This window comes from Calypte anna, chromosome 23 (genome assembly GCF_003957555.1).
Source record: "Calypte anna isolate BGI_N300 chromosome 23, bCalAnn1_v1.p, whole genome shotgun sequence".
Lineage (NCBI taxonomy): Eukaryota > Metazoa > Chordata > Aves > Apodiformes > Trochilidae > Calypte > Calypte anna.
Window position 1 is genome coordinate 4351198 of NC_044268.1, and position 12663 is coordinate 4363860.

At 47.0% G+C, this 12663-nt stretch overlaps 2 protein-coding genes across 2 annotated transcripts; both read left to right on the plus strand.

Annotated features, from left to right (window-relative positions):
- Positions 1-73: 73 nt before the first annotated feature.
- On the plus strand, positions 74-5870 carry ZBTB8A (zinc finger and BTB domain containing 8A). The gene is made up of 4 exons (XM_030464582.1): positions 74-216; positions 1321-2288; positions 2750-2919; positions 3342-5870. Exons 2-4 carry the CDS (start codon positions 1349-1351, stop codon positions 3672-3674), a joined length of 1443 nt encoding a protein of 480 aa, XP_030320442.1. The 5' UTR covers positions 74-216; positions 1321-1348; the 3' UTR covers positions 3675-5870.
- A 1329-nt stretch (positions 5871-7199) lies between these two features.
- On the plus strand, positions 7200-12547 carry LOC103527594 (zinc finger and BTB domain-containing protein 8A). Its single transcript, XM_030464541.1, has 5 exons — positions 7200-7282; positions 8412-9382; positions 10302-10471; positions 10761-11086; positions 12089-12547. Exons 2-5 carry the CDS (start codon positions 8440-8442, stop codon positions 12093-12095), a joined length of 1446 nt encoding a protein of 481 aa, XP_030320401.1. The 5' UTR covers positions 7200-7282; positions 8412-8439; the 3' UTR covers positions 12096-12547.
- The last annotated feature ends 116 nt before the right edge of the window (positions 12548-12663 follow it).

Genomic DNA, 12663 nt, shown 5'->3' on the forward strand with positions numbered 1-12663 from the left:
CTGCGCCTGCAATCGGTGCGTTGCCCCTTTAATTGTGTCCCCAGCCCTCGGGCGTCTCTGTCCAACGCCCACGTCAGCAAATACCTTTTGTTTCTCACACGTTCGGGCTTGCAGGGCTCGGGGCTGCGGGACCAGCGCGTCGCCTCCAGCCCCGGGGACCCCGCACCCACCGCCCGCTCCTCCCGGATCAGCGGCAGCCGCCCGCAGGACCCGCCGGTAAGTGCCGGTTCTGTCCCGCCGGCAGGCCAGACCGGGCGTCGGGATTTGGGGGCGGAAACGGCCCCGGAGAGAGCTCGGCTGCGAGGTGGACAGGGATGGCCCCGCGCTCGGCGGGCGCCGGGGGGTGGGGTGAGGCACGGCCCGCTGGCAGCCGCTCCCCGGAGCCGCTGGGGCTGCAGAGCACCGGGGAGAGAGCGAGGTCCTTGGGCGCCATTTGCAGCCCCGGGCGCGGCAACAAAGGGGCTGCGCCGGGGCAGGAGCGGGCGCGGGAGGGACCGCGCAGAGGGCGGCCGGGGCGCTGCCGGCGCGGGGAGGCTGCGGGCAGCCGGGGCGGGGGTGGCTCGGGCCACGCTGGGCGCTGGCAGAGGGGAGCGCGGCGGAGCGGGCGGAGCGGCAGCCGGGGCTCCGCACAGGCGGGCGGCTGCGGGCTGCACGCCCGACCCGACCCGACCCGGCTCGTCGGAACGCCGGGAGGGCAGGGCGGAAGAGAGCAGAGCGGAGCGGAGGGCTCGGGCGGGCGGCTGTGGCCGCGGCGGGAGCGGGGCGGTGAGCAGCGGGAACGGGAGCGGGAGGCTCCTCCGCGCACTGCCGGGCGTGTCCGGCGCTGTCGGGCGTCCCTGGGCTGCCCGTGGCCGAGCGGCCAATTCGGGCGGGCGGGCGGGTGAGTGACGGCGGCCTCCGCCAATGCCGGGGGAGTCCCGGCCGAGCGTCTTGCGGCCGCCGCGGCTCCGCCGACGAGTCCCGTTTCTGATGCCTTCAGCGGGAAGGTGAGAGCCTGAAGCAGTAACGGTGTCTGGAGACTCGGGCAGGACCCGCAGCTGCTGGAGGACTCCTGGTCTCGCTGGAGCATCCTTGAGGGCTCCGCAGCTGCCAGGGAGCTGCGGGCAGCCCGGCTCCTGTCCCCGGCTGCAGCCGCGAGTCTCTGCCAATTAATCTGTGGCGGCGTGTTTGCATTTTCATCGCTCTTCTCGGAGAAAGGCTTTTCATATCTTAATTTAAATATATTTGGAGATTTGAATAAGCGAGATTATTAGTAAAGATGTCAGATGTTGAAGTGCTCAATGCCGATCAAGAATCTAATTTATTTTCTTCGTGTTTTAGAGTGAGGCTTCAGTTCATCTTTTCTGGAATGGAGATTTCTTCCCACCAGTTTCACCTCTTGCAGCAACTAAATGAGCAGCGCAGGCAAGACTTGTTCTGTGACTGCAGTATCCTGGTAGAGGGAAAGGTCTTTAAAGCACATCGCAATGTGCTGTTTGCCAGCAGTGGCTATTTCAAAATGCTCCTTTCACAGAGCTCAAAAGAGACAACTCAGCCAACGACAGCGACTTTCCAGGCATTTTCTCCTGACACATTTACAGTTATTCTAGATTTTGTGTATTCAGGCAAACTGTCCCTCACTGGTCAGAATGTCATCGAAGTGATGTCGGCTGCTAGCTACCTGCAGATGACCGATGTTATCAGTGTGTGTAAAACCTTCATTAAGTCCTCACTGGACATCAGTGAGAAGGAAAAGGATCGGTACTTCAGTCTGTCAGACAAAGATGTGAGCTCAAACGGTGTGGACCGCTCCTGCGTGTATGGTGCTGGCTGGAGGGCAGAGAGCAGCCCCCCGCACTCTCATGTCAGTCCAGACCAAGGGACATGTATGGTGGGTGGAAGCACTTGGAGCAATTTCAACTACTTCCCGACTTCTCAAAGAAATGCCCAGCAGCAGCTGTCCAAACATGAGCAGCGGCAAGATTCCGTGAAGAAACCCCGGCACCTGGGACTGCAGCAGCCCTCTGACATTCCTCCCTATAAATCAAGCAAACTGGAGGAGAGGGCTGCAGAGCCCGCTGGCCACATTGCTCCCTCTGAGGAGCAAGTTCAGCTTGACACAGAAGTAGCATCTCCTCATGTGGGTTACCAGTACAGCCAAGGGGCTGATGTGATCCCAAGGAGCTTGGCTGTGTCACAGCCAGAGCATGAATCACCTCGGTCTTCTAGTAAATCGAAGTCTTCAAAAGCAGAGGAGCAGTACTCGGGCATGCCCTCCATTCTGTCTGTCATGGGAAGCTGGACTGAAGGTAAGCGTTATTTTTGATGCTGTAGGTGCACAATCATGTGTGAATAAGCTGTCCATGAGAAAATATGTATGTGTACCCTTGCCAAAAAGACATCTGTGTTTTCCAGAATGAGAAGTTTGGAAAGTTTAACCCTTTTTTTCCAGTAATTGTGGGTCATTGAAGTACCTGGTTTCTTAAAACTAGCCTGTCAAGATTTGTAATCTCCAGTGTTTCTCCATCTTCATCCTGCAAATGTAAGTTGTAATCTTTTGGTATATTTTTAAGGCCATTTTATTGCAGCTAATGGTCTGCTCCTTTGTTGGCCTCCTGTGTGGTTTACAGGAAAACACAAGACTTTAGCACTTGAAAAAACCTGCAATAGTATTTTTTAATAAGTGCTTTGCTCTTTGCATTCTGCTCTTAGAATGCCTTTACTTAGAGCATTACAAGACATGTTACGACTTAGTGTTATTTTTTAACAGATGATCTGCCTAGGATGAGGTTCAAGTGTCCGTTCTGCACTCACGTGGTGAAAAGGAAAGCAGACCTGAAGCGTCACCTTCGTTGTCACACAGGAGAGCGCCCTTACCCATGTGAGGCATGTGGGAAAAGATTTAGCAGGCTAGATCACCTAAGCAGCCATTTCCGAACAGTATGTATTTTTAGTAACTGCATTATTTTTTTAATATATAAAATCTGTCTCAGCATAATTAAAACAGTACAAGTGTATGGGGTTGGTAAGTTGACTGCTGTTAAAAAAAAAAAAAAAAAAAAAAAAGATGTAATAGAAAATGAATCTGGTTTTGTTGAAGTTAATTTGAAGTGTAATTTGCATGAAAGGGGATAAATTACTGTGTTAATTGATGGTTTGTAAAGGTACTGCGCTCTGCAAGTCCTGTAATGGCACTGAAGTGGCAATTAACAGCACCTGTGAGTTTAATTTTTACCCTGTGATGACTCTTGGAATGAGTTAACACTATCATATTTGATGCTACTCCAGCTCTACTTTTCATCAACTTATAAAGTGTTTCTTTGTGCATATATTACCCAATTTTTTCGTTTTGCTTTCCCCAGATTCACCAGGCTTGTAAGCCCATCTGCAGAAAGTGTAAGCGCCATGTGACTGAGCTAACAGGACAAGTGGTCCAGGAGGGGACAAGGCGTTACAGGCTCTGTAATGAGTGCTTGGCTGAAGCTGGAATAGACAGTATCCGCATTGACTTGGAGGCAGAAACACCCCTTGAGTTTCCTCAAGATGGGGATAAAGATTCCAGGTGGCACTATGGGGAAGACAACAGATCAGATGTGGAGATTGTGGAAGATGGGTCATCTGACTTGGTCATTCAGCAAGTTGATGACAGTGAGGATGAAGCAGATGAAAAGGAAGTAAAGCCAAAAATTAGGTAGTTGCAAGACAAGAATTAGAAATTCCAGGTCAGAGGGGGAATGTACTGTCTGACCCTAAGCCTTCCACCAGCCTGTTGTCAGCGTGCAGACACAATGGTTTCTCTTGAACAGCTCCAGACTTGCATGTTTTGATGGACATTGATTCTGAAAATTTGGAACACAGACTGGGCTGTATTTTAATGAGCACTGGTAAAATACTCTCTTTTTTAAAATTATTTTTAATTTTTTTCTTAAGCCTCTTAAAAATGCCAGGTAGTGGCATTTTTTTCTCACTGAGGTGACTGGTAGTCCTGCATCCACAGCATTGCCAGTGGCAGTGTCAGCTTCTCCAGGCTGATGTGAAGGAACCAGTCGTCCCAAGGTTACTGTAGCTGGTGTTTGCTTTGTCCCCTGTTTCATCTGCCAGTAGCAGTGGCAGAAAAATGTGTACAGTATATATACGGTAGCATTAGAAATGGGACCAAGGTTTTCCATCTGAAACTATTGACTACTCTTGTTTGTACTGATCTGTACTCGGTTGAAACTGATGAGTTTTAAGATGGAGTCATTATCAACTTAGATATTCCCCATTTGGTCACCAAGAGAACCTACTTTCCCCTTTTTCAGTCTGTACTATATGTCAATGAGAACAAGATGTATTGGAAGTTGTCTAGACATCATATTTGTAATTTTACCTACAATTATGCTACAAAGGATGAGCTGACTAATGGTGAAGAAACTTTACTTCTCTAGCAAAATGAGCCACTTTGTTTTGTTACTGAGTGAGTTTATCTTAACCAGCACAGTAACCAGGGGAGAAGCAGAAGGATGCTCCTGGGGTGTTTTTACTCTGCATTTTTTGGACAGACCTGAGTATTAATACAGCCTTCATCCTGTGATCATTGAATTCAATGGGCATGGGCTTAGAAAACTATTTATTTTTTTCTTTTTTACAACTTTGTAAGCATGTTTGGCTGAAACCTGGGATTAATTACAGAACAATCCCATATATATACAATATATAATCTCTTTCCCAGGGATATCTGAAGAGTTGCTATTTTACTTTTATTTGTGTAAAAACTGTATAGCCTTATTAGCAGCATCATTACCAGAGTGCATTTTCATTCCAGATAGCCAGCCAACAGATCTCTCAAATGACAGCTCGAGTTCTTCCTACTACATTCCCGGTGTAGGCATTAAGCACCCTTCCCCTCAAATGTGCCTGCCCGTATGCTCTAAGCAGATGAGAAGTGGTACTTTATTGCTCCTATAAAAGTTATTGTCCATTGGCTTAGACTTGGAAAGGAGGAACTTTAAAAACTTTCTGATGACCTATATGAAGTCATCTTTTCCAAAAGGAGATGTACACTTGCTTCAATTTTATGTTGGTCACAAGTCTGCAAAATGGACTTGATGTGAAAATAGCTGGTTAATTTCTTGGAGCTTGTTACTCCTACAAATGCGTGTTATAAAACAGCTAAGAAATATTCCTGGGCAACCTTAACTAAATCAAACCTAGAACAAAGAAATATAAAAAAGAAAATGGAATGACTGTGATCAAATTTCAAGAGAAAATGCTTGCTGAAATCAAATTCAATAGATTTTTCCATTTCCTTTTACATTAAACAGAACACACAATAAATTCTAGGCATCAGTGCCTGCTGTCCTGGAATACAAAGAGGCTGGGATTAGTCTCTGTGTGTGTTTTGGGGATTAGATTAAGGGGAATGGAAAATAAACTGTCACTCCAGGCCTGAAACCTTAAATGCCAACTGTAAAGGTGAGACTGTTAAGTGCTTGTGTATACTTGGGGGCATTTTTAGAAGCAAAGGGATTTTTGGATCAATATTCAATCTAATTAGGTATTGTAAGAATATTAAGGACCAGATGCTTCAGAAGTAGATGTGAAGTGACAATAATGGGCAAATGGAACAATCTATCCACATCGACATTGACTTTTTAAATATAGGCAGATTGTTGATTTGCCTGGCAAAAAAGGATTTTCACTGGTTTTATACCTTATTCTCAGTAGCATAACTAGATATCTAAAGTAATTTCTAAAGTATCTTGTTAAGCTTGGAGTTCCAGCTCAAGACTGTGATTCCCACAGGTCAATTATGTTTTGTATTTTACCATTTTTGCATTTGTTGCCCCGGTTTCAGTTGTTGTTCCCTTATTTTTGTATTGCAAGACAAGATAAATGTTAAGTGCCTTATATTTTCTACGTCCTTCATTTTACATAGCCAGTCATATATTATTCTTGTTTTGCTCTAAATGAAAGTAATCTTGTTTCCTTTTCATCTCCTTTCATTGTCTTTGACTGTCTGCTTCAATCTCCTGTTTTGATCACATACTTCTCATTTGCAGAAGTGACATTTTTGTTCTTTTCACGAGGATAAAGCAAAGACTTGGCTAGAGAAAGCCATGGCTGAGCTGATCTTGGTGTTGGCCTTATTCCTATGGGAGGTGGGACTAGAGATGTTCACAGCTTCCCTATGAGCACCAGTTCTATGATTCCTGTCAAGCTGCTTTTTGCTTTTTTGTTTGCTCTTTCATCTTCTCTGTGTTGCTTTGAATGCTCTTACATACTACTTAATGCATGTTTTGATTATTCATTGGTTTTCAATACATCATTCTCTTCTCATTTGCTTTTCCATTCCCCATTTCATCTAACACTGGAGGGGTGTCCAGTTCAAGAGACAATCTTTCTTATATTTTGCTCTTTTAGTCTGCAGAACTATTTCTCTTTGAACCTCAGCCCACATGGGCTCGAAGCACTGTATCTTCAGTGCCATTTCTTACTTAGATGGACCATGGTTTAGCTGAAAAAACTGAGGAGTGGCAAGAAAAAAAATCGGTATCTTGGCTTAGCTGTTGTACTAAAACACTAATGGGCTTCCCTATCACACTCCAACCTGACACTTTTTACTGTGGACATGGGAACTGTTTGTTTAGCATGTTCTACCTGAGCCTGCTAGGAGGAGAGAACTGCACCAGAGAACCTGCATAGGTTCCTTCTTTGATCTATTCAATGGACATTGCCTTGTCTTCTAATGAGCATCCCGATTTCATTTTCTTTTTCCATGCCGAAGAGAGAAAAAAGGGCAATCTGCGGTATTGAACTCTCACTTTCAGTACTTTGCTTTAGCAATACCTCCATTGTCTGAATAGAAAACTTCCCCGTTATAAAATTGCTGCTGTACCGAGTAATAGAATATATCCCGCAGTGCAGAACTAGAAGTGTTTCCCATTCAGGTGCCGCCTTCCTTCCACATACACAGACATCTAGAGTAGCCTTTAACAATAGCGATGCATTGTCCTGTGGAGCAGCGGGGCCTCCCGGACTCCATGTGGGTGTGGGAGGAGGCGAGCAGCCGCGGCTGCGGGGCGATCAGGCGGAAGAAGCCGCTGGGCTGCGCCTGCAATCGGTGCGTTGCCCCTTTAATTGTGTCCCCAGCCCTCGGGCGTCTCTGTCCAACGCCCACGTCAGCAAATACCTTTTGTTTCTCACACGTTCGGGCTTGCAGGGCTCGGGGCTGCGGGACCAGCGCGTCGCCTCCAGCCCCGGGGACCCCGCACCCACCGCCCGCTCCTCCCGGATCAGCGGCAGCCGCCCGCAGGACCCGCCGGTAAGTGCCGGTTCTGTCCCGCCGGCAGGCCAGACCGGGCGTCGGGATTTGGGGGCGGAAACGGCCCCGGAGAGAGCTCGGCTGCGAGGTGGACAGGGATGGCCCCGCGCTCGGCGGGCGCCGGGGGGTGGGGTGAGGCACGGCCCGCTGGCAGCCGCTCCCCGGAGCCGCTGGGGCTGCAGAGCACCGGGGAGAGAGCGAGGTCCTTGGGCGCCATTTGCAGCCCCGGGCGCGGCAACAAAGGGGCTGCGCCGGGGCAGGAGCGGGCGCGGGAGGGACCGCGCAGAGGGCGGCCGGGGCGCTGCCGGCGCGGGGAGGCTGCGGGCAGCCGGGGCGGGGGTGGCTCGGGCCACGCTGGGCGCTGGCAGAGGGGAGCGCGGCGGAGCGGGCGGAGCGGCAGCCGGGGCTCCGCACAGGCGGGCGGCTGCGGGCTGCACGCCCGACCCGACCCGACCCGGCTCGTCGGAGCGCCGGGAGGGCAGGGCGGAAGAGAGCAGAGCGGAGCGGAGCGGAGGACTCGGGCGGGCGGCTGTGGCCGCGGCGGGAGCGGGGCGGTGAGCAGCGGGAACGGGAGCGGGAGGCTCCTCCGCGCACTGCCGGGCGTGTCCGGCGCTGTCGGGCGTCCCTGGGCTGCCCGTGGCCGAGCGGCCAATTCGGGCGGGCGGGCGGGTGAGTGACGGCGGCCTCCGCCAATGCCGGGGGAGTCCCGGCCGAGCGTCTTGCGGCCGCCGGCGCCTTCTGCTGTCCCGGTCCGCTCCGGGAGGCTGCGCCCATCGGTAACGAGCTCCAGGACGGCCCTTCTTCTGTCCTGGCACTACCACGGCAGAAGGGACCGTTCTTTTTCTCGGTCTATTAACTGTTCATGTCTGTGTTGATCAGACCTCAATTCCTTAAGGGTTTGCAGTGATCCTGCTGGGGCAACCTTACACCTCCTGCACAGTTGTTAAATTTTGGGGGTTTTTTTCTGGTTATTATGCGGGATCGGGGCTGCAGGGTGGCAGGAGAGACATTAGGAATGGGATAACACGCACAATGTTCATGTTTCTGAAACCAGAGATTGCCTCTTTAAAAGAGGATTCAGCAACATTGGTTTAGATTGTCATGGCTATTCTTGAATTTCACTTTACAGCAAACTTTCCTGTTCCTCCCTGACCGGAATGGAGATTTCTTCCCACCAGGTTCACCTCCTAGAGCAGCTTAATGAGCAACGGAAGCAGGACTTGTTCTGTGACTGCAGTATTCTGGTAGAGGGAAAGGTCTTCAAAGCACATCGCAATGTGCTGTTTGCCAGCAGTGGCTATTTCAAAATGCTCCTTTCTCAGAGCTCGAAGGAGACAACTCAGCCAACCACAGCGACTTTTGAGGTCTTCTCACCGGAGACATTTATGGTTATCCTGGACTTTGTGTATTCAGGCATATTGTCCTTAACTGGTCAAAATGTGATCGAAGTGATGTCAGCTGCCAGCTATCTGCAGATGACAGATATTCTTAATGTCTGTAAGACATTCATTAAGTCCTCATTGGACATTAATGAAAAGGATCATTACCTCAGCCTTTCAGCCAAAAGCACCAACAGTGAACCCACTCACCCATCTCTTTATCGCTCAAGAAGGAAAGCAAAGAGCAACCCAAGGCGTTCCTGCTCAGTCCCAGAGGAGAAGACTAACACGGTGAATGAAAATTCCTGGAGCGGTTACAACAGCTACCTGTCCTCACAGGTGATTCTGCAGCGGGCAGAAACACAGCTCTCAAAAAGAGGGAGAAAACAGAGCACGACAAGAAAACGGCGCAAGCACCTCGGGCTGTCCCAGGGCAGGGATTGTGCACAGCATAAATCACACAAAGCTGAGCGGGCCAGTGGAGACTGCAGCACATCTGAGTCCAGTCACATCTCTCGGGTTAGAGAGGAGGCTAAATTTGATGCTGAGAATAATGTTGATCATGGATATAATCACGAATCAGAAGCGGTACCAAAGAGGTGGTCTGTTGATCAGCTAGAACAAGAGCTCTCAAGAACTCCTGAGTTCATGGAATTAAAGGCAGAGGAACTCTACACTTCAATGCCTACAGTTTTAGGTGTCATGAGTACTTGGAATGAAGGTAAAAAATACTGCTTAGCAAAATTTGTCTTTATTTGGAAGAATTCAGATGACCTTTTGGAGAGATTTTTTATGGCTGCATGAAAACCAAAATGTTGCCTGGAGTTTTAGATTATCTAGTCTATGATAGCACCTAACAGAATGAGAGGCTTTGAAGCCAGAACAGGGAGAATCAGAGACCTTGACTCAGGTATTCTGTAAAGTTAAAGCAACAATTGGATCCAACTGATTTGGCATGTAGAATTTAGTGAAGCCTCGAGAGCTGGAATTGACTTGGGGACCTGGAAGATTGAATTTCTCTTGAAATGTCCCCAGTACCTGATAGTGACTGAGGCATTCAAACAAAATCCAGGCTAAGTCCTTCACAGCAAAAGGTCATATCACTGTAAGGAGGCTGCATTTCCCTTTAGGTCCCAACCAGCCCAAACTTTGTGTGTTTGGCCACATTCCATAAAGCATCTAAGCTCTTGATGGTCTAACAGTGTGTAGCTGAGATGGTGGAGTAATATTCCTGGGTATATCCTTGTGTCTGATCCTTTGGAATCTGATGTACTTATATTTTATTTCATATTTTTAAGCCTTTATGTCCTACTACATTACATAGAAACTGTAAATGTCTAAACTATGAACTCTTAGGTGCTGGAAGAGGCAGATACCATGACTGTATATTCTGTCTCTCTATTTATGACCATCTGTGTGTCTAAAAAATACCTTGAGTAAGAAAGAATTCACTGTCAAATGCCTGTTCTGTACATTCAGTCAGAAATACTGGTTTGGGGGCAGATTATCTTTTTGGACTTTTCCTATTTAGCAGCAGCCCAGAGGGAAAATGAATGGCTGTTGATTTAAGCTGAAAAACACCCAAACTACCCCATAAAGAAGTGGATCCTTGACCTTTTCCCTGTGTGTCTCTGTGACAGGTGACCTACCTCGGATGCGATTCAAGTGTCCCTTCTGCACACACACGGTGAAGCGACGAGCGGACCTGAAGCGGCACCTCCGGTGTCACACTGGCGAGCGGCCGTACCCCTGCGACGCCTGCGGGAAGCGCTTCACCCGGCTGGAGCATTTACGGAACCACTTCCAAACGGTACCGCCCTGCAGTGGCAAGAGTCAGCCTAGGGAAACAAAAAAAAACCCAAACCAAACCCACTGGAGTTCACTGGTAACAGCTGTTCAGTCATTTCCAGAACACATACCAGGGAAGGTTCCTAGCTGCACGGCAACTCGTGTGGTTTAAAGTGACAAATTTTAGCCATAATTTTTTTTTTTTTTTTTGAATGCTGAAGTGAATTTTTTCTAAAATAAATAAATAAATGAAATCTCTATAGTCTGCTTTTGGATGAACACTGATATTTTCAAATTCTAAATCTCTCTAGATACACCAAGCTGGCAAACTGATCTGCAGAAAATGCAAGCGTCATGTAACTGACCTAACGGGATGTGTTGTCCAGCAAGGAACCAGACGCTACAGACTGTGCCATAAGTGTCTAGCAGAAGCTAATTTTGACAGCATCCCTGATGATTTAGATGCAGAACATTCCCCTACCTCCTCCACAGGAAACAAATGTTCCAAATGGGCTTTGGAGGAAGAACAGAAATCGGATGAAGAGACAATGGAGGAGGAACCGTATAATTTGGTTGTCCGACACGTCAATAATGACATTCCAGATGAGGCAGATGAAAAGGTGAAACCAAATCTCAGGTAGATATATTTGTGTATTTGTTACTGGTGTATTCAAGATTAAATTTCTTGTGTCCTACTGACCAATGCTGGTTTATTACTTTTACTAAAATGAAATAATGCTAAAATTCTGCTATAAGAAGCAAAATATGGACTACACGAGAGGGGTTTATATGTACTTACAGACCTGCAACTATGTAACCACTTCTAGATATCACTCAGAAGGTATTTTTTATCTGGAAACTATTTAGAAGAATTAGTTTATATTTCATGAAAGAGTTGCTCAGGGCTCCTGCTCATAATCAAAGTATGAACTGCTTTACAGTTCTACAAAAATTGGATACAAAGGTATGGATTTTTAAGAAACAAATACTGATAATTTGCTTTAAAAAGTCTTACTAGAGTAAGCAGCAAAGAAATGTAACACATTTTTGTTGTGGCTGCAGTTAACATGTAAATACACTTCAGAAACTTCCTAAGAGAAAAGAAAACAAGTAGAGTTTTCCCTGCTAAAGAGCCTATTTATTAGAGCTTTGTTTTTTGAGAGAGGATACTGCTTCTTATGGTTCAGGAAAGCATGAACATCTTTAAAGAAGACATACAACCATAGAGAGTAATGAACAGCATTAGTAGTGTACTTGGATAGTAGGAGTTTGCCTTTTGAGATACACCATGGTTTTGTACTGAATTTTAAACAAAGATACACTAATATTGTTCCAATGAAATAAAAGCCACTGGAAGTACAGTTGTCAGATTTTTCTTTGTTTTTATTTCCCAAAGGTTTAAGCAAGATTTGCTCAAACTCATGTTTATCTCTTACTAAGATAATAAAGAGGATGAGTCCCTTTAATTTCTGTGGGTCACTTGGGGCTTGGGGTCTTTCCTGCTTATATAAATTTAGAATGTTTAACAGGTACATAAAAAATCCCATTTGCTTATAAGGACAATTTCCATTAGCATAAGCAACCTTTGAAATTCTGGGGTCCATTCAACTTTTTTTAATGTAATCTTTGTTTTCCACAGTCATTAGGGTCAGAGAACCTCCACTTAGAGAAACTGAAAATGCTTACAACTAAATGATTTAAAGAAACCAACCACGACTCAGAGAATGCACAGGAGACCAAGAGCTGAGACTGGCCTTCATAGTAGGTCCTCTTGATACAGAGCCACTGCTTGTTCTCATTCTTATTTTGTGCTACATTTCTTTTCCTGTTAGCAGAACCCAAAGCTGATGTTACTGCCGAGCAACCAAAAATTCCCTGTAGAGAATCTGAGAATATTGAGTCCCACAAAGTTCTCCCCGTCTTCAACAGTTGCCATTCAGATACCTGGGTAAAAGTGAGAACAGGGCGAGCCTGTAAATAACTCCCTGATGCTCCCCCAAACTCCAGCTTTTTGAGCTTAGGGGATTTTATTAATGTGAGATTTGTATGTTTAATGCACAGCTTATCCAGATGCTTCTCCACTTTACCCATAAACTCATCTAAGTGTCTGCCATAATACTACATTTCCTTAGGCTCTGGAAATTAAAAAAGATGAATTTAAGGCCTGCCTTGTACGTACTTAAAACATATTGGAAACAAACTGACTCACTTAAT